Here is a 26,596-nt window from a genome sequence, read left to right on the forward strand (position 1 = left end):
TGCAAAGTCAGTCGCTGGCGGCGAAGGACTTGTTAACAAGGTGGGTCGATCATTTACGGAGGCCTCTGCGATTGGGTGCGAGGGCGAGGGTGGTAATAGATCTCCCGCAGCAGATGCCACACCGGAGGAAAACACCGGTATTGAACATTTTCAAAACGTACCAACGACCCGGTGGAAATCAGTGGAACAAGGACTAGCTAGGCTGGACACCGTCAGTATGACCACGGAGAGATGGATGCTGGAGAGGATGCTCTCTTTGCCGCTAGGCAGCGGGAGGGCCCTCAATGTCGCCTTCGTTCGAAAGTACGGCACCCCGGTTAGTCGTCAGTCGCAAAGTTGACTGCGAGACGACACACACGAGCCGTTTTGCACCTTGCAGGCTTTACATCGTAATGTAGAGCTCCGATACGTTGTGGAATCCAAAAATATCACAGACTGTGACAGTGAGGAACCCAAAACCGGTTACGAACGTCCTGGTGAGCCAAACCACCTGCCTTTGGTTAGGCTCGCAAGGGCATTGATGCAGGTTTTGTTGGCAGTCAGGCCGTGGGGAATCATGGCTTCTTGCGCCGGATCACCTCCACAGAGAGACCCTTGTCCCTGACTCCATCCGTCCTGTCGCGTGGGGAGGCAGATGAAAAGGAAACAGATGACCTGCCAGTGAATATTTGCCTCTTGGTGGGCCAGCATGCAAAGGATGCACATTCGGCGTGGAAGGGACACAAGCTGACAAGGAGGCAATGCAATGGGACCCTGAAACGGCGTGCATGTAAATCGGCTGACAGAGGCGAAATTGAGCATCATCGACCAGGTGAAGGTGGTCAAGGATGAAGGGACGCGAGGCGAGTGCTAATGCGTACGTGTGTGTCTGACACTCCGAGTCTGGGGAAGCCGAATATTTCGACTGTACTCTGTCTGACGTCGGCGAGCGAATCCAACAATCGGCAATCAAAATTATGTGCTGGTGTGACGAAAACCCAATGCAGCTGAATGGCATCTTCCGTCATAGAGATGCCAGTCGGGGTAGGGGGCGTGCCGAATATGCACTGCAAACGCCACGGAGCAGAAAATCAAGATTCTGGATCGTCGTCACGTCCCGAAAATAGACACCCTTCACACGGCAGACTGCGATGTTCTCGAGAAACATATACAGTGAAGGCACAGAGATTCTCTTTTGAAACGTCTCCCGTGCGGGTCGCCCAACCACGCCGTTGTGATCAACGTCATTGACCGCCCATCCTGCATATCCTCTAGCCGTCTTTTGCCTGTTTCGCCCGCTCGACGCAGCGTTTCCCTGGCCCCAGGCCAGACCACACCCCATTTGGGACTCGTGCGTGCTTTAGGTGCAGTGGGCAGGGACGAGGATGATTGGGCTCCGTCGTTCTGCATGGCACGCTGCTGTACAATGGCATAGTAAGATGACGACGGGGCCTGGGCCGTGACTGGACTTGTCACTGGTGTTCTCTTCGATTTTTGTTGTGGAGGCCGAAAAAAAGACTCTTTGGAGAATAGATTGTGGCTGGTTTTCTGTTGGCCGTCTATGACAGCGACAGTGGAAAGCAACAAAACAAAAACAGAAGGAAATAGCAAATCAGACGACGGGACAACGATATATGCCCTGCGTGTTTGAGAGAATAGTAGACAAGTGTAGCTGGTAAACCGCAAAAACCAAAGTAAGCTACAGTAGAGAAGCAAGCAGACATAGACATGTGCAGAAGAACGATGCATTAAATGCAATTTGACAGGCACACGAAGCAGCACTTGGGTTCCTGGATTTACATGGAAAAGAGAGCATCAACTAACAGCATTCCGCTTATCGTCCGCCACTAACAGCCTGCTAGCGTGGCGGCTTTGAGGCCCCCATCACATCTCTTAAGAGTGAGAGTCTCTTGCGCCGCGACATTTGGTTGGGTCCACCTAAAGCTTTTCCTGGGCTCCTGCCGCCTGTAACAGAGCTAAATGCGAGATGCCATACTTCTGTAGATGGAAAGAACCAACGAGGCACCTGAGACTAGCCTGGAACGGATACTTAGTGGCTAGGGCAGACCGAGGGGCAAAATGCGAGTACCTGTGTTGGTGTGAGCGAGGGAAGGCAGGGAGGCAGGCCAAACGAACAAGAATGCGATTGTCTCGACCTGCGACACGGCTTTGATGACACGGAAGCGATCGACTCTGGTGCAAGCCCAACGCGCACGACAGCGTAGTCTCTCTAGACCCCTCTTTTTGTGTCTCCTGTGTGGCTTTTGTCGCTCCTTCCTAGTTTTTGTTTCTTCTGCTGTCTTTTTATTTTCTGTTTTTTCCCGTTTAGTTATATTCCCTTTTCTGCTCTTGCATTTTATGGATGGCGACGCGGCCCATCCAAGGCAGGAACGAACAAGAATCGTCAATTGTGTTGCTCCAACGTGGGCGCTCTTGCCACCCCGTCCTGTAGTAATAAACTACCCAATACGTCGTATCCCACACCTCTTGCCTCACAGACATACAGAGCATTCCCATGTCCGTGGTCGCTCTTCCTCCATCCGGTCTAAATAAGCCTGTGACTGTCCCCATATCACCATATACATATCCACAGCGGTCCTGCCTTTTCCAAGTACTGCCGTCTTCTCACTTCCTCACTCTCCTCATGCACACTTTTTTGTTCTTTTTGCATCCTCAATCGACACCCGACAAGCAACAAGCAACCGTAAACTGCGCTGATCCTGGTAGTGCTTGTCTCTTCCTCAGAACGTTGACACAGGACAAGGGACACACACAACGATACAGAGAGTCTGCGGCAACTGTCGGACCCATCTTTGCCCCTGACACAAACGCAAAAAAGGACCAAAAACGAGCCACAACATCCACAGGAACCACTATAAGCGAGATCCACACGTCAATCGAACACTCGGTGCTCATCGATCAGAGCCTGACCCTGACACATACATAAGATTACGTTCTGTGTACACTGCCAGAGAGACACGCGCCATCCCCACCCTGTCTCTATCCATCACAACGCCTTTGCCGCCTCGCAATAGTGTTGTTACCGGACTGAGGTATTCGAATTGGGTCGTCTGTGGTCTTGCGTCCACTTTCCCTCGAATACTCTGTTCAGCGCCACTGCCCGGTGCCGCAGTTGATCGAGCGTTCCTGATCGAAAAACGTGGAGACGACTTTGGCTGTTGGACAAATCGCATAAGCACGCTTGTCGCATCCACGACAGGAAAAAACTAAGCACACCCCACAACAACACTGAACCTTCCAACGTTCCGTGCATTCACAGTCGTTCAGTTTCCTTGTTGCACTACATACATGCTTCGGCTTCAATAGCAATCAGCTTTTTCTCTTTCTCCTCCCCTCTCCTTCCTTCTCCTTCTCCCCTTTCTTTCCCCGCGCCTCTTCTTCTTTTGTGCGGGGCACACTCTCTTCTTCCTCTCTTCTATCTTCCCCCCCTCTCTCCGCTGTCCCCGCTCTCCGCAATGTCACATACCGACGTGTCCGCGGCGAGCACGCCGGACGAGTTTCCGGATAGTGGTCCCGCCTCGCCAGCCTCTGTCGACTCCGGCGCCACCACCCCGGCAGACCATTCCAGCCCGTTCGGCGAAAACCCACCATTTCCGACGACCGCCTCCTCTCAACCACCACGACGCATTCCGTCTGTGCGTGCCACCTCGGATCCCTCCGGCACGCCGACTGCGAAAATCAACATGAGCCCCTCCTCGACCGTCACCGGGACCCTGAACAGCGCCCGTCGGCCACCGCCTTCTGCCGGCAATCTGCCGCTCGATCTCATGGCCAAGGCGCGTGCCCTCCAGCAGCAGCGCATGGCCATGTCACCACACCACACTGGATCTGCTGGGGCCAACGGCACGATTGATGCATCACGCAGCACATCGTCCGGGGCAATGGCAGCAGCCAACCTTCGCATCCCGCCACATTTGAACCGGGGCATGAATCTCGGCGGCATGGGACGGCCATCGGTGCCCGGGTTTCAGTCCGCACCGGCCGTGCCCAAGGTTTCGGGCAGATCGGGCGGTCCGAGTTTGAGCGAACGACGCGCGATGAAGCTGGGCCCGCTACCCGGAAATCCTGGCGACACCACACCCACGCGCGGCCCACCAAAACTGTCTGACATGGGCGCCGGTGCTGGCCCTGGTGCCGGCGGCCTCGGCCGGCCACAGCTCAAGGATGGTCGGCACGACTCGAAGATGAACGACTTCAAGCACTACATTGATGCTGAAAAGGGTTGGATTACTTTCGAGGGCGCCGCCACCATCACACGGACGGGCGTCAACTTTGCGGGTGGCCACACCTTCAAGATCTCGCTCGACGAGATCCAGGTTCTCGACGAGTTAGGAAAGGGAAACTACGGAACTGTCTTCAAGGTCCGCCATGCCAAGCCTGCCGTTCCACGGTTTGGTCCGGGTCTGAGTGGCTTCAAGAATACACTTGGCAAGCAAAAGGAGCAGCTGCAAGCGACGGCGCAGTCACTACAAACGACACAGACGGACGGCGCTCCTCCCACGGCGTCTGGGACGTGCGACAAAGTTGCTAGCAACGGCACAGTGTCGAGTGGGACAAGTGGCAAGGTCATGGCCATGAAGGAGATCCGGTTGGAACTGGACGAAGCCAAGTTCTCTACGATCCTCAAGGAACTCGTGATTCTGCACGAGTGCGTGTCCCCTTACATTATCGACTTTTATGGTGCTTTTTTCCAGGAGGGTGCGGTATACATGTGCATCGAATTCATGGACGGCGGTTCCATCGACAAGCTGTACGCTGGCGGCATCCCCGAGCATGTCCTGCGCAAAATCACGTACTCGACAGTCATGGGCCTCAAGACGCTCAAGGATGACCACAACATCATTCACCGCGACGTCAAACCGACCAACATTCTGGCCAACACCGACGGGCAGGTCAAGATCTGCGACTTTGGTGTCTCTGGCAACCTGGTCGCCTCCATTGCCAAGACCAACATTGGCTGCCAGAGCTACATGGCCCCCGAGCGCATCTCCGGCGGCGGTATGTCGGCTGGCGGTGCCAATGCCGAGGGCACGTACAGCGTCCAAAGTGACATTTGGAGCCTAGGCCTGACCATTATCGAATGCGCCATGGGCCGCTATCCATACCCGCCGGAGGTCTCGTCCACCATCTTTAGCCAATTGAGCGTAAGTTTCGCCCTGCCACTTGCTTTCCTGCGCTTTCTCTTTTTCTCAAAACTGACTCTTTTCAGGCTATTGTCAACGGCGACCCGCCGGACATGCCCGAGGGCTATTCGGCGACGGCATGCGACTTTGTCCGATCGTGTCTCAACAAGAACCCCATGAAGCGATATACCTACTCCATGCTGCTCAACCACCCGTGGCTGAAGCCGCTTGCTCAGGCCGCGACAATCATAGAGGAAGAGGACGAGTCGGCGTCCGAGTCGGATTCAGATGTAGATGGCGAGGAGGCTGCTGCGGCCGTGAACCAGCTCAGTTTGGCCGACGCCGGCGTTGCAGGCGACACCGACATTGCGGCATGGGTAACAAAGGTCCTGGAGCGGAAGAAAAACGAGACCAACGAGGCAGGGAATGCTGCCAGTACCAAGCCGGCCTTGCACACGGCACCCCTGGCTCCTTAGAGCCCGCTTCTTCCCACCTTCTCTGTACTGCCCTCACTTACCTTAGTTCTTGACTTCATTTCACTCCGTCCGACCCTTTGTCGATAGTGTCCTCCAATTCTTTCTACTTTCCAACCACCTTCTCACGACACACATATTCCAGCGTCACCATTTTCATGTCACCACAAAGAAAGCGCCTTCCCTGTTGTTGAGTCGACAGTATGAAAAAAAACGGACAGAGCGAATCGCAAAACGTCACTGCAGATGGAGCAAAAATTGTATCAAAGAAGGGCGGTATTTTTTGTCTCTTGTTCGATTTCATCTCCGAACCAAATTTGACGTACTGTTTTTATTTTGATTTATTCTGGCGTTTGAGAGTTTCATTTCTTTTGCTTGGAGGCTTATTCTTTTCTTTGTTTCTACCGCAGTGCACCCTCCTGCTCCCTCTTGTAGCCATGTTTCTGTTCTGCGTTTTCATCAATCTCGTCGACCTGCTTTCATGTTTCATCATAGATGCAAGAGAGTTTCCATGGAGGCAGCATTTTCTTCGTTGCACTTGCATTTCCGATACGAATACATCCACAAAGAAAGACCACTGTAGCACACGCATATTTCTATCCTTACTTTCGTTTTGCGCTCCCATTGCCAACCACGTCATTGTTACGAGATTCCCAAGGTCACGAATGAATGCTCGTACAAATACTCGCACAAACGTCTTGGGGCTTGAACATGTGAATTTCGCCTAGAGAGTGACAGGATGCATTGACCCTACCAAGGTTCAAAAAGAAATGCTGCCAGTACTGTCGTGTATGCCACGTATATAAAAAAATAAAATAAAACCCAATACGGCGCCGTCAGACAAAGGTTTAAGCTATGTCATGAAAATAACGCGGCAACGCATTACAGCTGTGGCCGCTCAATGATGTGTTTCGGTTTATCTTTCGAGCCTGAAGTAATGGGTTCCTTTCCTGGGGCTGTCTCCTCGGTCTCTTTGGGCGCTGCGTCCGAGGTGGTCGCTTTTGTGGATTCTACTGGTGCTGCTCCGTCCACTGATGTCTTGGAACTGTCTGCTGTGGGCTTTTCAGTCGACGTGGCATCATCTGAGGGCGGGTCCGTCTCTTTGCCGCTCTCGTCGAGCTTCAAGATGGCCTCGATTTCGTTGGCAATCTCGTTGACCTCGGCCTCGGCCGACGACAGTGCGCCGCCAATCTCGGGCGGCTGGTCGTTTGTGTCGTCGAACTCGCCACCCACATACTTGGTATCGTCGTCGTCACCAGGGCCCACTTTCCTGCCAACGTCCATGTCGCCGTCGTTGTCGTTGTCGCTGTCGCCGTCGCTGCTCTCGCTCGGTGGCCGCGGACCTGCCGTGGCCAGGATTTGTTCCTGGCCGCGTTGCCGCTCCACCTCTTCGGCGCCGACCAGAGTCCGCCACAGCTCGTCCAGCTCGGCCCGCCAGCCCAGTGCATCCGCCAGCTTCAGCACACCCGCGGTGCAGTTGCCGAGCTCCAGAACGTCGTCGGCCCGGGTGCCGAGGTCGCCAACCACCTCGCGGTTGAAGAGCACGCGCGGCACGTGGTCTGGGACCATGGTCGGCAGGCCCGCAAAGGGGTAGACGGTCAGCGACGTGCCCAGCACGAGCACGAGGTCGGCGTCGGTGGCCGGCAGCTTGCCAAACTCGTGGAAACGCTGTGGCAGGCTCTCTCCGAAAAAGACAATGTCGGGCTTCACGAGGGCGCCGCAACCGGGTTGCTTGCAGCGGGGCACGCGGGCGTCGCGCACGTGCTCGCGCATCTCGTCGTCGGGAAAGGGCGTGCGGCAGTCAAAGTTGATGCAGCGCTGGGTGGCAAAGGAGCCGTGGGCCTCGACAATGAGGTCGGCAGGGACGCCAGCAGCGCGCTCGAGGCAGTCAATGTTTTGCGTGAAGAGCATACGCAGGAGGCCCTTGGCAGCGAGGAGGGACAAGAAGGCGTGGGCCACGGTGGGATGGAACTGGCCCGGGTAGAGCTCCTTGGCGAGGATGTAAAATGGATGAGGGTTCTCGCGGAAGTAATCGATGCTAAAGACGGCCTCTGCATAGGGCAGTTTGAGGCGCTGGAGGTTGGCGTAGAGGCCGGTGCCCGGTGACCGGAAGTCAGGAACTGGTTGAGTGTTAGTTGGATCCTTCAGGCGCTCAAAACGCCAAAACGCCAAAACGCCAAAACGCCAAAACGCCAAAACGTCAAAAAGTCAAACGTCATCGAGACACACGCGCCGTGGACGTACTTCCTGCAGCTGTGGAGATGCCTGCTCCAGTCAGGGCAACAATGCGCCGCACCTTGCCATCGAGTATCAACTGGGCTACGGCCTCGAGGCTGCGATCGCTCAGCGTCTGAGGTGGCGTGCTCTCGTCGATCTGGCTGGACACTTCCTGGCCCATCCTGCCGAATCTGTTGGTGCGGTTGGTGCGGTTGTTTCCCCTGTAGTTGCTGTTGCTGCTGCTGTTCTTGTCGTTGCGCCGTCCAGCCCCTCCGACTTGCAACGGACGATCGGCGCGTCGATTTTGCTTTTCTCTTCGTGAGAGAGGTGGCGGCGGTGATGTCGACGACGACCACCGCGGGCGGTGACGGTCTTTCCGACGGCGACCTATGATGAAGGTACAAAAAACTTGGATATGCCTGCGGCAAATTGATGCAGAACGAGAGCAAAAGAAGATTGGAAAACGGTCGATCAAAGATATCCGCTTGTTTAGACGACTCGAGGGCCGTCGATGTATGCGTGCGAGAACGTCAATGTGAGAGGTATGACTACAGAATTGTTTGTCGAGGAGCGCTTAGCCTATGTCGTGAGAGTTGAGTTGTTGACGAGAAGAAAGCAGTTTAGTACATTGCCGTTTGGCGCTCTTGCATGTGGTAGCCTTGCCAAGAGCTGATCAGTTTTTCCTCTTGCCTTCCGTCATGCGGCTGATGGGGGGGGGGAAGGTGGTCCAGTTCCACTTTATTTTATCAGTTCCATTGCGAGAGGCACAAAATACAGGCAAGTGCGTCGCTAATTGTGAGGGGAGGAGCGCCCGGTCGTACGTCATACGGGGACCGGGGAGAAGGAGCGAACCTGCCTTGGAAACTCCAGCACAGTCACAGGCTGTCTGCCAATTTATTTATGAAATAAAATAAAAAATACGTGCGGAGGTGACATAGAAAGCCTTGCATTATACATTTGTGAGATGGTTTGACTGTTGGATGGTTGCGGCTGTCCCGTGTACCAAACGAATATGAGGTCGATTTGGTATGAGCTAGACTTGCAAGAAAACTGTCAGCCAACGACGGCTTTGGTTGGTATCATAATTTCAATATTGTACAACACTGTCAAATTATATACAAAATGCCCCAAACTGCCTGGGCATGATTGGCAGCTGCTATCGTCTGCTGCATTTTGTTCAGCGGCCTGCGTTGGGATGCAACCTTCCGCCTCTATCATTATACAAAGCCCAGGAAGTTGTGTGCGTGCGTTTCGATACGTAGATTCGTAGACCACTCGAAGCCCGTTTCTGGTACTTGTCCATGCCGTGCCAACCATCAATTTCTGTAGATAGAGCGCCCATGAATGCAGGCCGTGACACACTGCTAGTTGCTCGACCGACATCCTCAGTCCCAGTCGTCATCGTCGTCGTCGTCGTTTCTCCGATGGTCTCGGCTCGTCTTGATCGACTTGTTGGCGCCGGCCATGATGCGCTCCTCCGCGGCATCTTCAGCTTCTCGCCGCCGCTTCAGCACGCGCATGTCATTGTCCGCAACCGCGCCCACCTCGACCAGAAGTGCATCGATGTCCAGCATGCTCATCTTGACGCCGCCCACCATGGCCAGGGTCACAATCTGCTTGGCAATGTCGCCGTTGCGGTACACGAGAATGGTCGGACAGTTGCGCTCCGGATAGCCCTCGATGGCCTGGTCGGCCCGCATCTCGCAGAATTTAACCTCGCCGTACTCGGTCGCGGCCTGGCGGAACAGCTCAGAGAGCACGCGCGACTCGACGTTGGTGCCCGTCGACGACATGAGGTTCACAAACACGGGCGATCCTTGTCCTGTGCCGGCGCGGCCGTCCTGCTTCGACGCCTCCGTCACTTCGCGGTTGTACTCGGGCTTGGAGATTGGGTAGACGCTGCCGTGGACAGCCGTTTTCTGGAGGGCGTGCAGCTCCTGCATGCGCTGCTGGCGGTACGCATTGAGGAACTCCTCGTCTTCCAGGTCCTCAAACTCGTCGAGCTCGTCCAGGTCTTTGCCCTCGAGGCGGTTCTCGTGTGCGAGGCGCCGGCCCTCGAGAATGGCCTCCTCGATCATGGGGGTCGGGCTTGGCGGCTTCTCGGGGATGACGCCATGCTTGCGGAGGATCTCGTTCCTTGGGAAAAGAAAAGAGTCAGAGTCAACCTTGCGTCTCACGTCGTGAGTCTTGAGTCATTGCCGCGCCATGACTCAATCGCCGTCCTTTTTTTCAAATGCTCACCATTCTGTATCAGCATTTGGATCGTCCACCGGCACTGCTATTCTCTGGTCCATTGGCGCTGCCATTGTGAATGTGAGTGCTTGGCGTATGACTGCACCAAAAGAAAGAATCGATAACGAGTTGAAGCATGCGAATGGTGTGTAAAACACAAAGTATAGCGGGTTGTCGCTCCTCTGTCGTGAAATCGCGAGGAATCATAGCTGCCTGTATCTGATAGCTGCCCCACTACCAACTTGGAGCCAGCCTTTCGGCGGCAGCCTAGGGAGCTGCTTGCTGGCTGACCATTAGCTGCCCTGTTGTTAAGCCCGCCGAAGAGTCAGAAATGACTAATCGAGCAGCAGGCTAAGCCTCTCCTGGAAGCTACTCGTGTGGCGTAAACACACGTGACTCTATCTTTGGCAGAAACCCTAATGCGCTAGGCCCTAGAATGGCTAGCGTGGCCATCCACGGTGTTGGGGGTGTGCTCGCCGCCTTTTTAGCTGGTCACTCCAGAGAGGTCGCCCATTTGCCCTCGCTTTGCTCTGCTCTGGTTGGTCCATTTTTTTATGGGCTAAACAAAAAATTTCTGGCTCTTGCCCACTCCTGGCTTTTTTTTTGCCCGCCCACACACCGTCTCGCTCCTTTGCTGTTGCCGCTTGAGCCTAGTCTTTGCCCTCATTTTGCTCGACTCCTCTTTCTGACTTTTTCCCACCTCTTCTCTTCTTCTCTTCACCCAACCCCAAATCAACTTCAACAACCAAATCCACGAGCGCCGAAATCTGTTTGTTCTTAACAACCAGATTTTTTAATCCTACCGATACCAATCCGCTCGATTTTTCGATTTATCTCGACAATTTCCTCAAACCGTCAAAATGGTGCGTGCTACAGTCATTTGTCGATGGAGGAAGCAACAAGGGAGCACGTCAGGATGAACATGACGATGAAGATCGTTGGGAACACTCGGCAGCATCGGCATCGATACGGGCACCCGACGACGGACGCACGCCTTGAAGACGAGGATGGAAACGACCTTGATGGGAGCTTTGATGGGAGCTCTATCGACACGACCATTTCGAAGGCCAGAGCGTAGCGTTGTGAAAATCGGACATCGAACATGCAAAGGACAATGATAACAACTGAGACTGATGCTGCCGGGATTCGAGGACGGAAATGACAATGACGACTCTGGAAACGGGAGACGGAGGTGGATGTTTTTCTTTTTATCATCGACTGTATGCGGAAGTGCTGACATTTTGTTTTTCTCGTCGTCCAGGTTTTGGCCGTTGACCTGCTGAACCCCAGCCCTGCTGCTGAGGCCCGTAAGCACAAGCTCAAGGTATGACGACCACGACACCCACTTTCGTCGATGCGAGCATTTGCCGCACCCTCTAGTCTCTTGGATACTAACATGTCTCTGGCAGACCCTTGTGCCTGCCCCTCGCTCGTTCTTCATGGACGTCAAGTGCCCCGGCTGCTTCACCATCACCACCGTTTTCTCTCACGCACAGACCGTCGTCATCTGCCAAGGCTGCACGACCGTCCTTTGCCAGCCCACCGGTGGCAAGGCGAGACTGACGGAGGGCTGCTCTTTCCGGAGAAAGTAGACGATGTTATCTTAAAACAAGCGAATCGAATTCTTCTTTTTGTCTTTCCCTTTGTTTTCTAAACTCGTCACAAATGTCTTCGATATATCAGCTCTTCGGATCGATGGAATAGACATTTGAAAACTAGCAGAAACGGTCGACTGCCCCCGTCTGGCAGGTTCGTTTCTCGCTCTTTTTCTTTTGCCTTTTCTCGACCGTCGCTCTCCTCTCAGTCCCTCCCTTGTTTGGGGGGCTGTATTTTCTCTTTTGCTTCATTTTCATCATGCGTTATTTTGCACCTGTTTCGCCTTCCTCTTTTTATTTCTCGATTCAGGCAGGGCAATTCATTCCCGTCCTGGCCGATGACCGAGCGACGACAAAAAGAAAATCGACACGACCATCCCTCACGGCGCGACTTCTCTTTCTTCCTTTGCCCTCACTGTTCCACGGCTTTGTATCGACAATGACAGTTGAGACGTGCTGAGGTTCTCTTGGGATGGGGCAGCTTGGGTTTTGATATGGAGCTAGAGGAAACTCAACCCATTTTGACTCTGAGGCAGCTTTCCGAATGGACCACGATCATCGTCTCTATACATCTCGCTCACCTGCCGATCAGCCCTGCGAGGAAAAGGATGAAGGAAAAGACGTGCTCTCATTTCTCTCTTGTTCTTTTTACGATCAAAGACAACCAAACCTTACAATAAAACAATACGAAAGCAACGCGGATAGAAGATGGAGCCAGCAAACGACTTGAGTTCGGTACATCCAGACGGCATTCAAAACGGTGGTAGCGAACTAGGATGACTCCAGGAAGAAGGGAAAAGAAAAGGCAGACAGGACAAAAGCCGATTGTTACAAAAAACTGGAGGGGCGTTTTTTCGGATCCGGATATCTTGCAACTACCCAAAAAAATACACAAAATTTATCAAACCTTTTGCTCCTGAGTGACATAAAATCGGCATAATAAAGCATAACTTGAATAGTGGAGATGAGCAGGTCATCGACTCGTGTACTGCAGCCCGACGACCACTCGTTATGTTATAATGATAAGGATTTCAGCTAAAAGTCTTGAATCTAACATTTTCGATAATGGCCAACATTGTCAAAGTTTGTGAGCTGTTTGGCGATGGCAGTTGGCTGCCTGGCTGCACCGTTTATGTTGGTGGACTATGCGCCTGCAAAACGGCCTACCAAACGGCCTACCAAATATAGCGTGCCCAGGCACCGTAGTGCAGTGCAGGGGATCTGGCCGTGCTAGGCAAGGCTACTAAAAATTTCTTGGGCATGCATCCACCAGGCTGCAGCTCTCTTCTGAAGCCCTCTTCTTTACCTTCACGACTACAATTGCGAAGCAACAAAGAGCAAACAACGGCGCACAAGAGCACCGCGATTCCTCGCGTTGTGTCAACCACAGCCACCACATAATGGCCTCCGTGACGCCCAACGTGACGCCGGCCGTCGACCAGACCTATGGACAGCGCAGCGTCTTTGGCGGCGACGGCCTGGCGACGGCGCCGATGGACGCAGACCTTGACTGTGAAGACGAGCAGGAGGCCCTGGCCTACCTGCGGCTTGTCCGGTAAGTGTTCTCTCGTATCCCCAATATGCTTGTTTTGCCTCGTCTGGTTGGGCCTCCTGCTGAACGAACCAATAGCTAACGCGTGAATGTTTTTGTCATTTTGGTTTTTGTTTACAGAGACGAAGCGAACAAGATCCCACACGTCATGGTTATGCCCCGGCATGGACCGCAGGCACTCCCACCGGGATTTGCGGCAGCGGCAGCGGCCGCGACCGTATCGTTTGCTGCAGAAAAGAATTCGCCCCAACAAAAGCGGAGGAGGCGGCGGCGGCGGCACTGGGATGAGCAGCAGGACGGGGCCCACGGAGACTTGTCGTACGCAGTCGACACCGTCACGGACGCCACCGGAAGCACAGCAAAGAAGCGCCGGGTGTCTCGGCAGCAGGCCGTGGCCGTTGGACTGTCGTATGATGAAGAAGTGCCACCGGAGCCCGAGAGCCTGGCCTACGAAGTCGAAGGCGCCGAGGGCGAAGGCAGCGAAGACGGCGAAGGGGAAGAGGGCGAGGTGGAAGCATCGGATAATGGTAGCGATGGCGGTGCCGGCGAGAACGACGCGCGAGACTACACCCTGGAGCACCGCGACCTGTACGAGAGCAGCGTCGAGGACGCTCGGGGCTATTACCACGACGGGGCCTACGTTGCAGCGCCGCGCGAGGAGGACATGGGCGGTTCGTCGGCGGCCGACATACATGGGCGCCACGGCCAGATCTCGACAGGACATCGTGATGCTGATGGCGGAACCACCGAGATGGACGCCGATCTGGATGCCGATCCGGACGCCGAGTCCGCTCGTTTCTGCGCCGCCTATCGCTCTCGTCTGCTCCTGACCCATTTCGTGCAGCTGCGCGCCATTGTGCGCCCCTCCCCAGAGCACACCGACGTCGACCAGCTGAACGCCGCCGTCGCTGCCCTCCCGCGGGACCACGACACCGACGTTGGCCCGCTGAGCACAAGGTCCGGTGTGTACCGTCGCTGGACGCACCTGCTGCGCACAACGGATCCGCTGCCTGCGCAGATTGCCGCCATGGACAAGGTCAGCGTGCTGCGGCTGTTGCGCATTCTGCTGCGGGGCTTGCTGGCGGGCGGCTCGGCGTCGTCACGGTCGTCGCGGGCGGGACGGTTCGAGCAAACGCTGTTTGGCGGCGGCGGCGGCGGTCTCGACATGACGGGCCGTACGAGCCGATGGCTGTGGTCGCTTTTTGCGCGGCTGCCCGACCGAGGCGAGCTGGACTACCGCGAAGTGGGCTACATTCGGGACGTGGCAAAGCAAGCCGTGATGCGGCTCGCGCACCTGAGCTACGACATGGCGGGGACGAATGTTCCAGGTGGTGGTGACGAGGAAGAGGGCGAGGAGGAGGAGGAGGAGGAGGAGGAGGAGGAGTACGAGGAAAACGAGCACGAGGGAGGTGAGGGCGCAGCAGACAACGGTGATGCGGTTGGGGCCGACGCAACCAAAGGCCAGGAAGACCGAGACGATATACCCATGGACATGGAGCCCGAACCAGACACAGGCGAGGTCGAAGAAGCTAGGCCGAACGCTGTCGCCAGCGTGGACGAGACAAACTTCGGCGTTGCAGACGCTCAGGATGCCGAAGAGGAAGACAAAGACGGCGAGATGCAGCAGCGGGCCACATTGGAGATGGTGCTGGCCGTCGCCGGCGAGTTCTACGGACAGCGCGACCTGCTGGCCTTTCGGACTCCATGGCCGACTGCGCCGTCCGCCTGAGCAAGATACCCATACGAATAGATGGCCTATGCATTTCAGAGACAATACGAAGCAAGATGTGTTTGAGACTGAGAACAAAGTCACATGATCATCGATTTGTGGAAGCACGGCAGTTACGTGAGAATGGAAACAACCGTCCTGGTTTCGTTTCCAGATCCTGTGTGATGACACAGTGTGCCAGCCCTGAATCCCTGCCTGTCGAGCCCGTGTCGAGGTCCTCTCGCAAGAACCACTTTACGCGTCCAAAGCTGGGAGAAACACGACGACGACGCGTCTCACTATACGAAGGAGCTAGTCCAAAATAGGCAATACCTAAATCGCCATTCGCATGCAGGCGCTACTGCCCTCTGCCATCTGCCAATGTTGAGGCGCTGGAGAAATCCCCAGCCATCGCTTTCATCAGTTTTACAGACTTCCCTTCGTCTACTGTCGTCCCTCACCTCCCACCACCACCATCAAAGGCATCGACTGTCCCTTTTCCTCTGCTTTTCGCGCATTTTCTCTGTCATCGACGTCTCTCTTTAGCACCCAGACACCTGGGTTTGCCAAAGCCACAACACTTGGCATCCAATTGCTTCATTTTTCCGTCTTTTTGTCCTTTGTCTTTTCGTCTTCTTTTCGTCTTCGACCACTCTCCACTCATTGCTTTTCGTCTTGTTTCTGCGTCTCGTCACCTCATCCACTCGTCTCTACGACACCCGCCCTCCCTAGAAATACCCACTGGCCTCGCTCATCGCATCCCCCCCCCCCATCACCATGGCCTCGCCCCGTGTGAAGCGCCCCTTTGCGGGCCAGGCCAGCGATCCCTCGCAGCGTCAGATCACGAGCTTCTTCGACCGAGACGACGGCAACGACGGCGAGCGGCCGGCCCCGGCTGACCGTCCGTCCTTGGAACGCCGCTCGTCGACGCCGCTGCTTCCTCCGAGCGTGCAGGCCAACCTGCTGGCCGTCGGCATGCGTGTCCGCAAATCGGTGCCGGAGGGCTACAAGACCGGCAAGGAGGAGACGGAGGGCAGTCCGGTCGTCGCGCCGAGAAGGACAGCCTTGCCGGCGGCCACGCTCACGCCCACACTGACCACCGCCTACAGCAGCCCGGCTGCCCCGTCGCACCGCTCGTACTCGTATCATGCTCGACCGACACACGCACCGCGCGAGCTCGCGCCGTTTTGCGGCCTGCACCGGGTCGGCGGTCTCGGCGTGCAGCCATGGAGCGACAGCAACGACGACGGCCGGCCCATGTTTTCTGCGTCTCTGTTTGACGGCGGCCTCGACGAGGAGGACGAGGTTGCGCCGCCCGGCTTGACAAGCAGCCAGGAGACGGTATCGTCAACAGCGTCGTCTTCCTACGCGCCGCCATCCGCGCAGCAGTCCCGCGGCTCGTCTGCTTCCGCGCGGTTCGCCATGACCAGCTTTGGAGCGGCGGCCGCGTCGACACGCAAGCGGTTCTACGGTCAGGAAGAGGATGAGGATGCCGAGGATGCGTCTGCGGGTGCTGCCTACCAGAACGGCGGCAGCGCCTTTTTCCAGGTCCACGAAGACGCGCGTCTGCCGGTGTCCTCCTCCGCCGCCGCCGCCGCCGCCGCCGCGTCCTCCGCCTCCGTCAACAGCTGGCTGACTGACGGCCACGTCGGCATGGAGCGAACGTCTTTCAACCAGGGACGCCGTGTGCTGGCTCTCCCGCGGCGGCGGCACGCCACGAACGGCGACCGGTCCCTGCTTAAGCAGTCGGATAGCCAGCAGCGCGTGCGCTTCGTCGACCAGGAGAACGCCGAGATTCTCGGCGACTTTGGCGAGGCCGATTTCCTGGATGCGAGCATGCTGGCGGAGGGCAGCGGCGAGCACGACATGGAGATGGGCGGCATGTAGGGAACGCCCTGATGCTGTCCTCTCCATTTCTTGTTCACGTTCTGTTTGCACGTTGTTTCCTTATTGTCTTTGATATCCCGCAATGTATTCTGCACACTGCATCCGTTTTTATTTCGTCTGTATTTTATTCGCTTTTTGGGTTGTGTCTATATATCTGTCACGATAGTTTGGGTTCATGGTTGCTCACGCGGCTGTCGAAATAGAGGAAGTGCTCTTCTGTTTTGACAAAGTTGCAAAAATAAGAGCAGCACAATGAATTTGTTTTTATGTTCTTGGAGTAATCAACTAAACTACAAAAGTACATTTTTCTTCTACCAGCTTTACATCTGTCTATCCTCCCCCCCCTCTACGGCAAAAGGCGCTTCGGCGTCCGCGGGTAGTAGGCCGCCAGCTGGACGCTCGGCAGGTTCAGGAAAAAGGCGACCACACGGTCGAGGCCAATGCCGCCGCCGCCGTGCGGCGGCACACCCGCCTGCCGGAACACATCGACGTACTCTTTGAGACCCTCCGACTTGGGATCCAAGCCCTTGCGGACCATGCGCGCCTCGAGCAGGCCGGCCTCGTGGATGCGCTGGCCGCCGGACAAAATCTCCTGGCCGCGCATGAAAAAGTCGTAGGCATTGCACACGCTGCTGTTGGTCGGGTCCTCCATGGTGTAAAACGGCCGGGCGCCCTGCGGGAACTTGTCGAGCACGTAAAACTCCGTGTTGAACTTTTGGCGCACCAGCTCGCCCAGCGCCTTCTCCTGCGGCGTCGACATGTCCTCGTCGTCCGACACGTTGCGGTACATCTCCGGGCCGTGCTCGCGCAGCAGCTTCTGGCCCTCGGCAAATGTCAGGCGCACCTCCTTGCCGGGCTCCGGCAGCAGGAAATCGGTCGATGGGTACACGGCGCGCACGGTCTCAATGTCGTCGGCGCAGCGCTGCTTGAGGCCGCGGAAGATGTGCAGCAGCACGCCCTCGAGCATGTACAGCACCTCGTGGTACGACTCCTGGATCTCCATCTCCATATCGAGACCCGTGAACTCGGTCATGTGGCGCGGCGTGTTGGAGTTCTCGGCGCGGTACACGGGGCCGACGCAGAAGACGCGCTTGCGGCCGCCGGCGATTTCGTACTGCTTGTAGAACTGGGGGCTCTGGGCCAGGAATGCCGGCTTGCCAAAGTACGTCAGCTGGAAGACATTGGCGCCGCCCTCGGAGGCAGCGTCGATCAGACCGGGCGCCTGGAAGCCCTTGAAGCCACGGGCGTCGAGGTACTCGCGGAACAGCTTCTCGGTCTCGTAGCGCACGTTGGCAATGGCCTGCTGCACGGGCGCGCGCTTGTGCATGACAATGTTGTCGAGGTGCGTTCCCAGCGCCGCGCCCGAGATGGTGGTTTCCGCAGCAGCGGCAACGTCGAGGTTCTTGACACCCTCCGTGACCGCATCGGCCGCCTTGGCCGCCTCGGTGGCGGCAGCCTCACCCTCAGCCTCAGCCTCGCCGCCCGCCGTGTCGTCAAAGTTGTTGACGGCCTTGTTCGCCGACGCCAGCGTCAGGCCCAGGACCTGTGGGGCCGCAGCCACGACAAAGAACTTGGCAATGTGCAGCTCAAAGCCCGACACCTTGCAGCTCTTGATGGGCTCGGGCGCGCGGCGCACAATGGCCTCGACGACCACGCACGACTCGAAGCTGCGCGACCCGGCCCACTTGACCATGGCGCGGCTGACAATGTTCTCCTTGGTGTCGGGCTTCGTCGCCGCCAGCACGCCCTGGATCGTCCAGTCCTGCTGTTCGCGCAGCTCCACAAAGCACATCTTGGCGCCCTGCATCCGCGAGTTCTGGATCCAGCCGTAGAGACGCACCGCCTTGTCGACGTGTTCCGCGCCGAGCTGCGGCAGTGCCACGGGGGCCGCGCCGTCGGTGAAGCGCAGGCCGCCTTTCGTCGCAAACGACGCCACGTCGCCGTAGTTCTCTGTCGCCAGGTCGACCTCCTCGCCGCCCGCACCACCGCCGCCCGCCGCCTTGGCCGCCGCCTCGGCAGCCGCACGCTCGGCCGCCCGCTGGGCCTTGAGCGCCTCCTTCTTGGCCTTGGCCTCGGCCTTCTTGGCCGCCTTCTTCGACGGGCCCTCGCCCTCGCCCTCAGCAGCAGGAGCCGCACCGGGAGCAGGGGCAGCAGCCGGGGCCGCCTCGGCCGCGGGGGTCTCGGAGGGTTGCGGCGCAGACATTTCGAGTGTTGGAGTGTTGCGCTCTGTCGAAGGTCAATCGAGAGGAGGGAAGCTGGACTTGTTGTCGAGGAAATCAGTTCCTGTGAGACGTGAGGTGTACGAGCCGTCAGTTGGGAAGGCCTTGGTCTCAATTGACAATGGGGATGCGTAGATAAACGAAACGCTGTCGTGGTGTGCTTGAGTCAGGTCGCCGGTGTCTGTTTTGTTTGGTTGTTAAAAAAACAGTCATACTAAACAAAGCCTTTTTGCCCTCTGAAGAAGGACCTGAGAGTGGGGCGGGGTGGGGAGGGGCAGAAGTACAAGAGACAGGTGCGACCAGCAGCACCTGCCAACTCTATCGCCGCTGATAAGCGCCTGCCTTCCCGAATGCTGGCCGCTATCGCGTGCCTGCCATTACACTTTGGCGATGGCCACTTCGGCGGTAGAGTCATAGCTGATGTACATCACATGGTTTCTATATTTCTCTACTGGCAGGATAGACAGATTGCTTTGAATTTGAATCTCGGTCTATTGTCTTGTAGCTGACCTGTCAGAACAACTCACAGAATCTTTCAGAGCCGTCGGGGAAGAGACACGCAGAAAGACGTTACTGTGTTGTGTATATTGAAAAAAATGAAAAAAAATGGAAAAAAAAGAAAAGAAAAGAAAATATCACCAGATGATATGAGGACGATAAATCAGTAAACTTACTGGCAGTATGGGAGGACATGAAGACGGTGGAATTAGGAGATATTATGAGAGAGAGAGAACGAGAGAACGAGAGAACGAGACGCCTCACGCCGTATACAACACCAATGGTAGCAGCAAAACTAATGTTCCTCCAGCGACAAAACCGCACACAGGGAATCGACGAAGCAAAATAGGGCGCAAGAATGAGAAAGAAGAGAAAGAAGAGAAACAAAAAAAAAAAAAGACAGCAGAACGCAATACGTGAGAAAAAGCAGTCACCCAAACAAGATCAAAATATCCCAAAAATTAGTGCTCCAGGCCACATGCACATGCTTCGGCTCTCCATCATTACACGGCCGTCCGCCGTCCGCCGTCCGCCTTCGCTGCCGTTAGTCAAAGGCACGCTCGTCCGACGGCGAGAATAGGTTGATATGCGAGTCGCCCCGTGCTGCGCAGCCCAGCGTCATCTTGTGCGGGTGGAACGCCGTCGCCGCGATCGGTGCACTGCGGCTCTGGAGGAAGCCCGAGTATGGCTCGACACGCGACAGCTCGCGGCCGTCGAGGTTGAACACCTTGACCGTGCGAGACGATGTGCCCCTGATTTGTTAGTGACTCTGCATACACACAGGAAGAAACATAGGTCACTTACACTGCAAAGACGGGTAGGTGCTCGTGCGTGCTGGCTGTGCGCAGCGTGCGCGTCGTCGTCTGCACCGTGTTGAGCGGGTGGTCGCTGCGAATGTCCCACAGCTTGACCTTGCCGTCCCGCGCCGCCGACAGCAGCTCCCGCTGGCCGCCGCGCTGCATGTGCACGCTCTTGATCCACACACGGTCCGAGTCGTCCTTCCACTTGCGCACCATGGCGTCCTGCGACCGCACCCGCAGGTCAAACACGCGCACCGCGCCGTCGCCGAAGCCCGCCACGAAAATGTTGCCCGTCATCTGGTCGCTCGTCAGCGACGTCACGCACGAGCCCGACCGCGCCGGAATGTCCGCCACGCACGCCTCGCTGCCTGCGTTCCACACGCGGATCGTGCGCACGTCGCCCGCCACGAGCACGCGGCCCGACACCTGCTGCCAGTCAAACACCATGCCCGCGTGCACGTTGCTCGGCACCATGTCCGTCAGCGCCCGCCACGACGTCGCCAGCTCCACTTTGGAGTACGAGTCGTAGTTGCGATACACGCGCAGCACGCCGTCCGAGGAGCCCGCCATCAGCAGCGCCTGGTCGTCCTCGTTGATAAACTTCATGTCGCTGATCTGCGACCCGGGCGGGTTGCCGTTGGAGAACCGGCTCAGCTTCTCCACACCCTTCCAGTCCCACACCTGGATCGTGTTGCCGTCGTCGGCCACCGCGAGGTGGTCTTCGAACTGGTGGAACGCCATGCGCGCAGGCTGCGAGCCGTTGTTGATGATGCCCAGCTGGTTCGTCCACTTGTGCGACCCGGCATACGGCTTCTGAGGCTGCGTGTCGCGCAGCGTGCCCTCGTTTCGCGCCCGGCGCCACAGTCGCTCGTTGTACTCCGTGCTGCCCGGCTCCTCGGCCTCCATGAGGCGCATCTGCGGTTCCCGGAAGTACTCGGTCGACCAGTCGAGCAGCGTGCTGGCCAGGGGGAGCGTCGGCGGTTGATCCGCCGGGCGAGTCTCAAAGCCTGCCGAGACCGGCTCCTTGGCCACATTGTACGGCGACATGGTGCTCTCGCGCTCGCTGTCCTCGGGGGGCGCGGCTGCGCGGTCAAGGGCCACTCCCAGACCACGCGCACGCCCTGACCCTCGTTGGAAGGTCGACGCAGAGCGCAGGAGGCCAGGCGACAGAGGCGGCTCGCTGGCCTGTGACGAACCGGGCCGGCCGCCCGCTGCAGGCACGGTACCGGACGTGTCCGTGCCCCAGAAGGGAGAGAAGAGGGTGCTGACCGTCCGCCGCAGGAGACCCGGAGACGGTGGTGGGTAGACGACGTCGGACACATCGCCGCCATTGACACCGGTGCCGTTGGCACCGCCCACCGCTCCACCGTCGCTGGCATCGCTATTGGTCACACCACCAGCGCCAGAACCGGCAACGTGACTCGTGCCACTCCGCATGCCCGGCACAGCAGCATGCCGCGACAGCCGCCGGTGCTTTTTGTGAATGTCCTCGATGATGCTCTGCGCCTGGGCGCCGATCTCCGAGTTGAGGAGCGCCTCGTGCAGGTAATCCACAATCGTCGTCGCATGGGACTGAACTTCGGGGTGGGGGTCGACGGACAGGATCAGAATGTGCTTCCAGTACGCCGTGAAGATGGTGTTGTGCGAGAGGCCCTGGGCACTCTCCTTGACGGTACCGTCGCGGTTGCGGTTCTCGGGCCGAACATACTGCAAGCCAATCTTGTGGGTGCCGAAGCCCGCGTCCTTTGGTGGGAACAAAAGGAACTCCTTCTCCTCCTGCAGGTGCTCAAAGGCGGCCACGAGAAACTTGTTCTCGTAGCGCTGGACAAAGTGCGACATAAACACCAGGAGCTCCTTACGCACCATAGCGCTGCCGTCGTTGGCCATGTCCATCAGTGTCCACGCAATGGACTCCTCGACGCGGGCCACTTCGTCGGTCAAGTCGGGGATGCCAAGCAGCGTGGTCATGGCGTAGATCATGGACGCGCGCACTTCGCAAATCTTGTCCTGGGCGAGCGGCGAGAGACGTGCCGGCGCATTTTCGCGAATGCCGCGCCACTTGGCCTCGGGAAGATCTTGCCACAGCTGGCTCAGACACAGACACGACCACTGGCGAAGCAGCGGGTTGTCCTCGTTGCGGAGGTGGATCAGGCACGAGGTCATGATGTCGGTCTGGTTGCAGACCGTCTGGCCTGGCTTGTAGTTCTTGCACAGCATGGCCAGGATAAAGGCACACATGGCCTTGTGCTCGTCCGTGTTGGTGACGGGGAGACCCTCGGCAGGCTTCAAGATGGACGAGAAGTAGTTGTAGCCGCTGTCTTTGATGAGGTCCTGCTGACACGAAATGTCGACGGCCAGAACGCGGGTCCAGATGAACACCATGACGGGCTTCAGCTCGGACGTGGCAGACTGTAGCAGCTTCAGCACATAAGGGAAGATGCCGATGCTCAGAGCGAGCTGGACGGCCCACGGGCCCAGGTCGAGGAAACGGCCGAGAAGGATCAGTGCGCGTACTCGATGCTGTTGACTAAGGAGCACTTGCAGAACAACTGGCAGTTGATCAGGCGACTTCTTCTGCATGGCATCGCCGCGCGTCAAGTACTTCTCAAACGCCGTCAGCTGGTCCGCGAAGAAGCTCGAGTTGCTGTACTCATACTCGACTTCGCCGGCCTCTTTCCGCTCGAGCATGGGGAGCTGATCCAATGTCTGATCGACAGCAAGGTCCCAGCTCGCCCAAAGAGGGTGCTGACGGGTGTCGGGAAGCTCAGGGAAGGATTGGGGGTGGCAGTTGTAGGCGGACATGATGCGCTGTGCGAGGAGGAAGTTACGGAAGAGGGCAGCGACCAAGAGGTCTTGGCGGAAGAACTTGCGAAAGAGGTGGCGTGGCAGGGTAGTCCAGGCGATGGTGTCGGTGATGGCAGTGAAGATCCAGTTCAGCTCGCCGAGCGGGGTCCGCCGGTCCTGGAGGCGGCCCGGCAGCTTCTTGGCGCGCTCCGGCGTGAGAGCCGTCTTCAACGGATTCTGCTGCACAAAGAACCACAGGGCCATGTCCATAGGTGTCGTAAGACACGAGCTAAAGACGTCGGCCGGGATGAGGGGGTTGGTAGGCAGGTTTTCCTTGGTCGCGCAGGCGGCCAGGTGGATGTAGGGGCGGAAGTTGGTCTTCTCGTAGTTGGGGTCGGCCAGTGCCGCATCCTTCTCCTCCTGCTCATGCTTATCGACGAAGCGGTGGTAGTTGCTCAGGATGTTGCCGGCCTCCGAGCAGTCCCAAACGAAAATGGTCGGCGCCTGGAGCCACTGCTGCAGGTCGTACAGCGACACGGGGATGTACTGCGTGTAGTTCTTGTTGAAGACCCAGATCTCGCCCGACGCCGTGGGCTTCGGGACGCCGTGGCCGTTGTAGTGCAAGAGCACGCGCTCATCCTTTGCATTTCGCCGCAGCGAGATGCAAAATTTCTTGGTCTCTTCAACCGACGGGTCCAGGTAGTGCTTATAACGCGGCCTGAGGGCGAGAGCCTCGTACTGGGTGATGAGCGCTTTGCCAATGTTCTCGAGCGCCTTCTGCACAGGCGGAACAGTGGTGTCCTGCCATGCTTCAAGGCGAGCGCCAGGGTTGGTGCGCAGCTGGTCTGGCGGCTCAACACCAATGTTCAGACAGACGGCAATGACGGCGGACACGGTTTTGAGCCGGTCACGCATACGCCAGTCCTGAAGCTCAAGCGTCGGCTCCTTGGACCTGCCGTTGGACTCGTGGCGTTTGTCGGTAAAGTACATATACCAATTCTGTGATTCTCCTGTCAGCGACGGTCGTCTCTTTGCAGAAGCAAGCCAGTGTCCGTAGAGGACCAGGTGCTTCACGCAGTGTGGACGACGTTCACCCATGGTGGCTCGATGTAAGGATAAAGGTGGGTGACAGTGATAACGATGACAATGTCGGGGGTAGTGTAGCATAGCAAATGGCGGTCGATGTGCCTCCCGAAAAACAGAACAGAACAGATTCAAAGAAAGCAATAGGTTCGCAAATGGGGCAACAATGGGCTCCGGGCTACAAGAGAACGGAACGACTTACTGCGCCTCTTTCATTCAAAGGAAAGCGCGCGCGTGCAAAATGAAAGGAACCAAGGGAAAGAGAGCAAAGGTGCAAAACCGTGACACGAGGAAAGAGAAACGGGCAAAGATACGTACGCTGGCAAGTTGTGAGATGATGTCTTCTGACTGGTAGTGATCCTCGAAGCCATGTCGTGCACCCCAACGGCTCAACTCGCCGCTGTTGTGCAGCGTCTCGGTGCTGTCCTCGATAGGGGCTGGGCGAGCGTAGTCGCTCTTGGACCGCATCAGCGGTGGCTTGGCCGGCCCTGACCGCCCATTGTTGTTCCGGCTGCCGTTCCGGCTGTGATCAACGCGCCCGCCGGTCTGCTGTGACTTTTGCTGTTGCTGCTGTTGCTGCTGTTGCTGTTGCTGTTGCTGTTGTTGGCGTCTCCGGTCGACTGCGTCGGATTCGCTATTGTCTGTGGAAGCGGCCGCTTTGACGAGGGCCGTGTTCGATGCCGAGGCCATGCGCTGCTGTTTTGAGTTGCCTCGCATGACGAGGCCACCACCGCTGCTACCCAAGGAGCTTCGTCGTGAGTGTTCACCGCTGCTGTCATGATTTGCTGGCGGCTGTGTGACGACCTCGGCTGTTTCGGAGACCCGGGGGGGCGGGCCGCCCTGCGACGGAGGCAGACCCGCTCCGGCGGTGCGCGCAAAGTGGTTGAGGTGCGATCCCAGGGGATTGATGGGGTTCGCGAGCGCAGAGGATGACTGCATGGCAACAACAGTCGAGGGTGTTGGGTTGGTGGTGTCGGTTCGTGACGGCATGGTGTTGGCCGCTGGAGACGACTGATGAGTCGTCAGAGGGAGAGTTCTGCGATCCGTGAGAGGGACGAAGAGCGATCGGAGCAGCTCAAGAGAAAGGGAAGAGCCGGCACGGCGCCCTGTGTCTAGACACGGACCATCTAGGCCAAGACTCAGTACGTGTGGTCGTCGCTCAGATTCGTCTTAGGTCGGGAACGTGCGCCGTAAGATGACGATGCAAGAGACGAAGGACAAATTGGCGTTCCGTGGGCAAAAGTGACACCCGTGATATGGCGGTGGGAGCGCAACGGATGAGGATGCGGAAGCTAAAGCGTTCTGCCGTCAGTCCAACTGCAGCAAAGCAAAGAAGAAAACGCGAGACGCAAACAAAATGCAGGGCGTGGCGCCCGAAGCTCCCTCCGTCCTTCTATTTCTCTTGCTCTCTCTTGTGCGCCCCTCGGCCTTGCCAAGAAGATACGCGATACCAGGGAAGGCCAAGGAAGGTGCACACACAGGAACAAAAGACACAGCACAACCGCCGCCGTCCAACGTTGCAGGCTCGAAGGACCAGAGAGGGCCGTGTGCGCGCGTGCCGTGCGTTGCGTTGCGTCGTGCAGAGCGTCTTGTCTCCCCCCCTCTGGATGTGCTCGCCTCTCGTTCTGTTTCTGCGCCACGCGCGGCCACCCAACATGTGCCCAAGACAGGCGGCCACACAATCGGCAGAGGGGACAGGGTGTGGGGGGCTGTTTGGCGAAGGACGAGGGAGCGGTGCGCGAGCGTGGGATGGGAAACAAAATTCGTGGACGGTGAGGGCAAAGTGGTTCACAAAGGGAGTCCGTACCGTCAAGAAAAAGGAGAGCGCTTTCCCGGCAATCGTGGTGTGTGTTTCGCACTTTCCCGCGATCAATCCGTCGGACGTCGGGAGGGAAGGAGCGGAGGAGATGTGGTCGAAACGTGCGGCGGATTGTCACGAGAATGATCGATGATGAGAAAGAGCGGAGAGGACGGCAGGTGCGACCAGGCTGATGAAGCAAACGCCCATCAAAGGACGGGCATTTGCTGCAAAGGCACTAGGCCTAGAGCCAGACTGCAGTGTGTGCTGGTTGGACCTGCTGCACACGCTGGGGATAGCGGGCGGTGGGCGAGATCAGCTCTGTGCCATCTTAGCGCGGTACATTTTTTGACAGCATTCCCGCACTAAAAGCGCTGTACCCAGGTAACAGGAATCTAAATTGTAGCAGGCGTCGCCCGATCTTTAACATTTGAGTTAGCTCGTTCGCGGCACCATGCAAGACCGACCCGTGACCAGCAACTGGCGGACAACGCGTAAAGTGGGTCCGCAGCAGCAATTACGAATTACGGGAGCGGCCAACCAACGACACACGAAGCTACAACGTACACGGAAATAGATTGTGGTGTGCTTTGCACACACATAGAAGCACAAGTGTAGAGCTGCTCA

At 57.3% G+C, this 26,596-nt stretch overlaps 8 protein-coding genes across 8 annotated transcripts; 4 read left to right on the plus strand and 4 right to left on the minus strand.

Moving 5' to 3' along the window:
• Nucleotides 1-3,455: 3,455 nt before the first annotated feature.
• Nucleotides 3,456-5,599, plus strand: SPBR_01435 (mitogen-activated protein kinase kinase; the record flags this gene model as incomplete). Its single annotated transcript, XM_040759746.1, has 2 exons — nucleotides 3,456-5,144; nucleotides 5,210-5,599. The coding sequence occupies 2 exons, from the start codon at nucleotides 3,456-3,458 to the stop codon at nucleotides 5,597-5,599; spliced, it is 2,079 nt and encodes a 692-aa protein (XP_040619610.1).
• Nucleotides 5,600-6,478: 879 nt separating this feature from the next.
• Nucleotides 6,479-7,994, minus strand: SPBR_01650 (sir2 family histone deacetylase; the record flags this gene model as incomplete). The annotated part of the gene is made up of 2 exons (XM_040759960.1): nucleotides 6,479-7,716; nucleotides 7,841-7,994. The coding sequence occupies 2 exons, from the start codon at nucleotides 7,992-7,994 to the stop codon at nucleotides 6,479-6,481; spliced, it is 1,392 nt and encodes a 463-aa protein (XP_040619611.1).
• A 1,204-nt stretch (nucleotides 7,995-9,198) lies between these two features.
• On the minus strand, nucleotides 9,199-10,119 carry SPBR_01934 (uncharacterized protein; the record flags this gene model as incomplete). Its single annotated transcript, XM_040760244.1, has 2 exons — nucleotides 9,199-9,949; nucleotides 10,055-10,119. The coding sequence occupies 2 exons, from the start codon at nucleotides 10,117-10,119 to the stop codon at nucleotides 9,199-9,201; spliced, it is 816 nt and encodes a 271-aa protein (XP_040619612.1).
• An 812-nt stretch (nucleotides 10,120-10,931) lies between these two features.
• On the plus strand, nucleotides 10,932-11,637 carry SPBR_09092 (uncharacterized protein; the record flags this gene model as incomplete). The annotated part of the gene is made up of 3 exons (XM_040767218.1): nucleotides 10,932-11,119; nucleotides 11,336-11,369; nucleotides 11,455-11,637. 3 exons carry the CDS (start codon nucleotides 10,932-10,934, stop codon nucleotides 11,635-11,637), a joined length of 405 nt encoding a protein of 134 aa, XP_040619613.1.
• Nucleotides 11,638-13,040: 1,403 nt separating this feature from the next.
• SPBR_01514 (ribonucleotide reductase inhibitor) lies at nucleotides 13,041-14,921 on the plus strand (the record flags this gene model as incomplete). The annotated part of the gene is made up of 2 exons (XM_040759824.1): nucleotides 13,041-13,195; nucleotides 13,313-14,921. 2 exons carry the CDS (start codon nucleotides 13,041-13,043, stop codon nucleotides 14,919-14,921), a joined length of 1,764 nt encoding a protein of 587 aa, XP_040619614.1.
• A 756-nt stretch (nucleotides 14,922-15,677) lies between these two features.
• Nucleotides 15,678-16,787, plus strand: SPBR_09085 (uncharacterized protein; the record flags this gene model as incomplete). The annotated part of the gene is made up of 1 exon (XM_040767211.1): nucleotides 15,678-16,787. One exon carries the CDS (start codon nucleotides 15,678-15,680, stop codon nucleotides 16,785-16,787), a length of 1,110 nt encoding a protein of 369 aa, XP_040619615.1.
• A 346-nt stretch (nucleotides 16,788-17,133) lies between these two features.
• SPBR_01527 (aspartyl-tRNA synthetase) lies at nucleotides 17,134-18,990 on the minus strand (the record flags this gene model as incomplete). The annotated part of the gene is made up of 1 exon (XM_040759837.1): nucleotides 17,134-18,990. The coding sequence occupies one exon, from the start codon at nucleotides 18,988-18,990 to the stop codon at nucleotides 17,134-17,136; it is 1,857 nt and encodes a 618-aa protein (XP_040619616.1).
• Nucleotides 18,991-20,048: 1,058 nt separating this feature from the next.
• Nucleotides 20,049-25,161, minus strand: SPBR_01197 (regulatory associated protein of mTOR; the record flags this gene model as incomplete). The annotated part of the gene is made up of 3 exons (XM_040759508.1): nucleotides 20,049-20,256; nucleotides 20,309-24,087; nucleotides 24,490-25,161. 3 exons carry the CDS (start codon nucleotides 25,159-25,161, stop codon nucleotides 20,049-20,051), a joined length of 4,659 nt encoding a protein of 1,552 aa, XP_040619617.1.
• Nucleotides 25,162-26,596: the final 1,435 nt, after the last annotated feature.

Source organism: Sporothrix brasiliensis (assembly GCF_000820605.1).
Source record: "Sporothrix brasiliensis 5110 chromosome Unknown Cont18, whole genome shotgun sequence".
Taxonomy (NCBI): Eukaryota; Fungi; Ascomycota; class Sordariomycetes; order Ophiostomatales; family Ophiostomataceae; genus Sporothrix; species Sporothrix brasiliensis.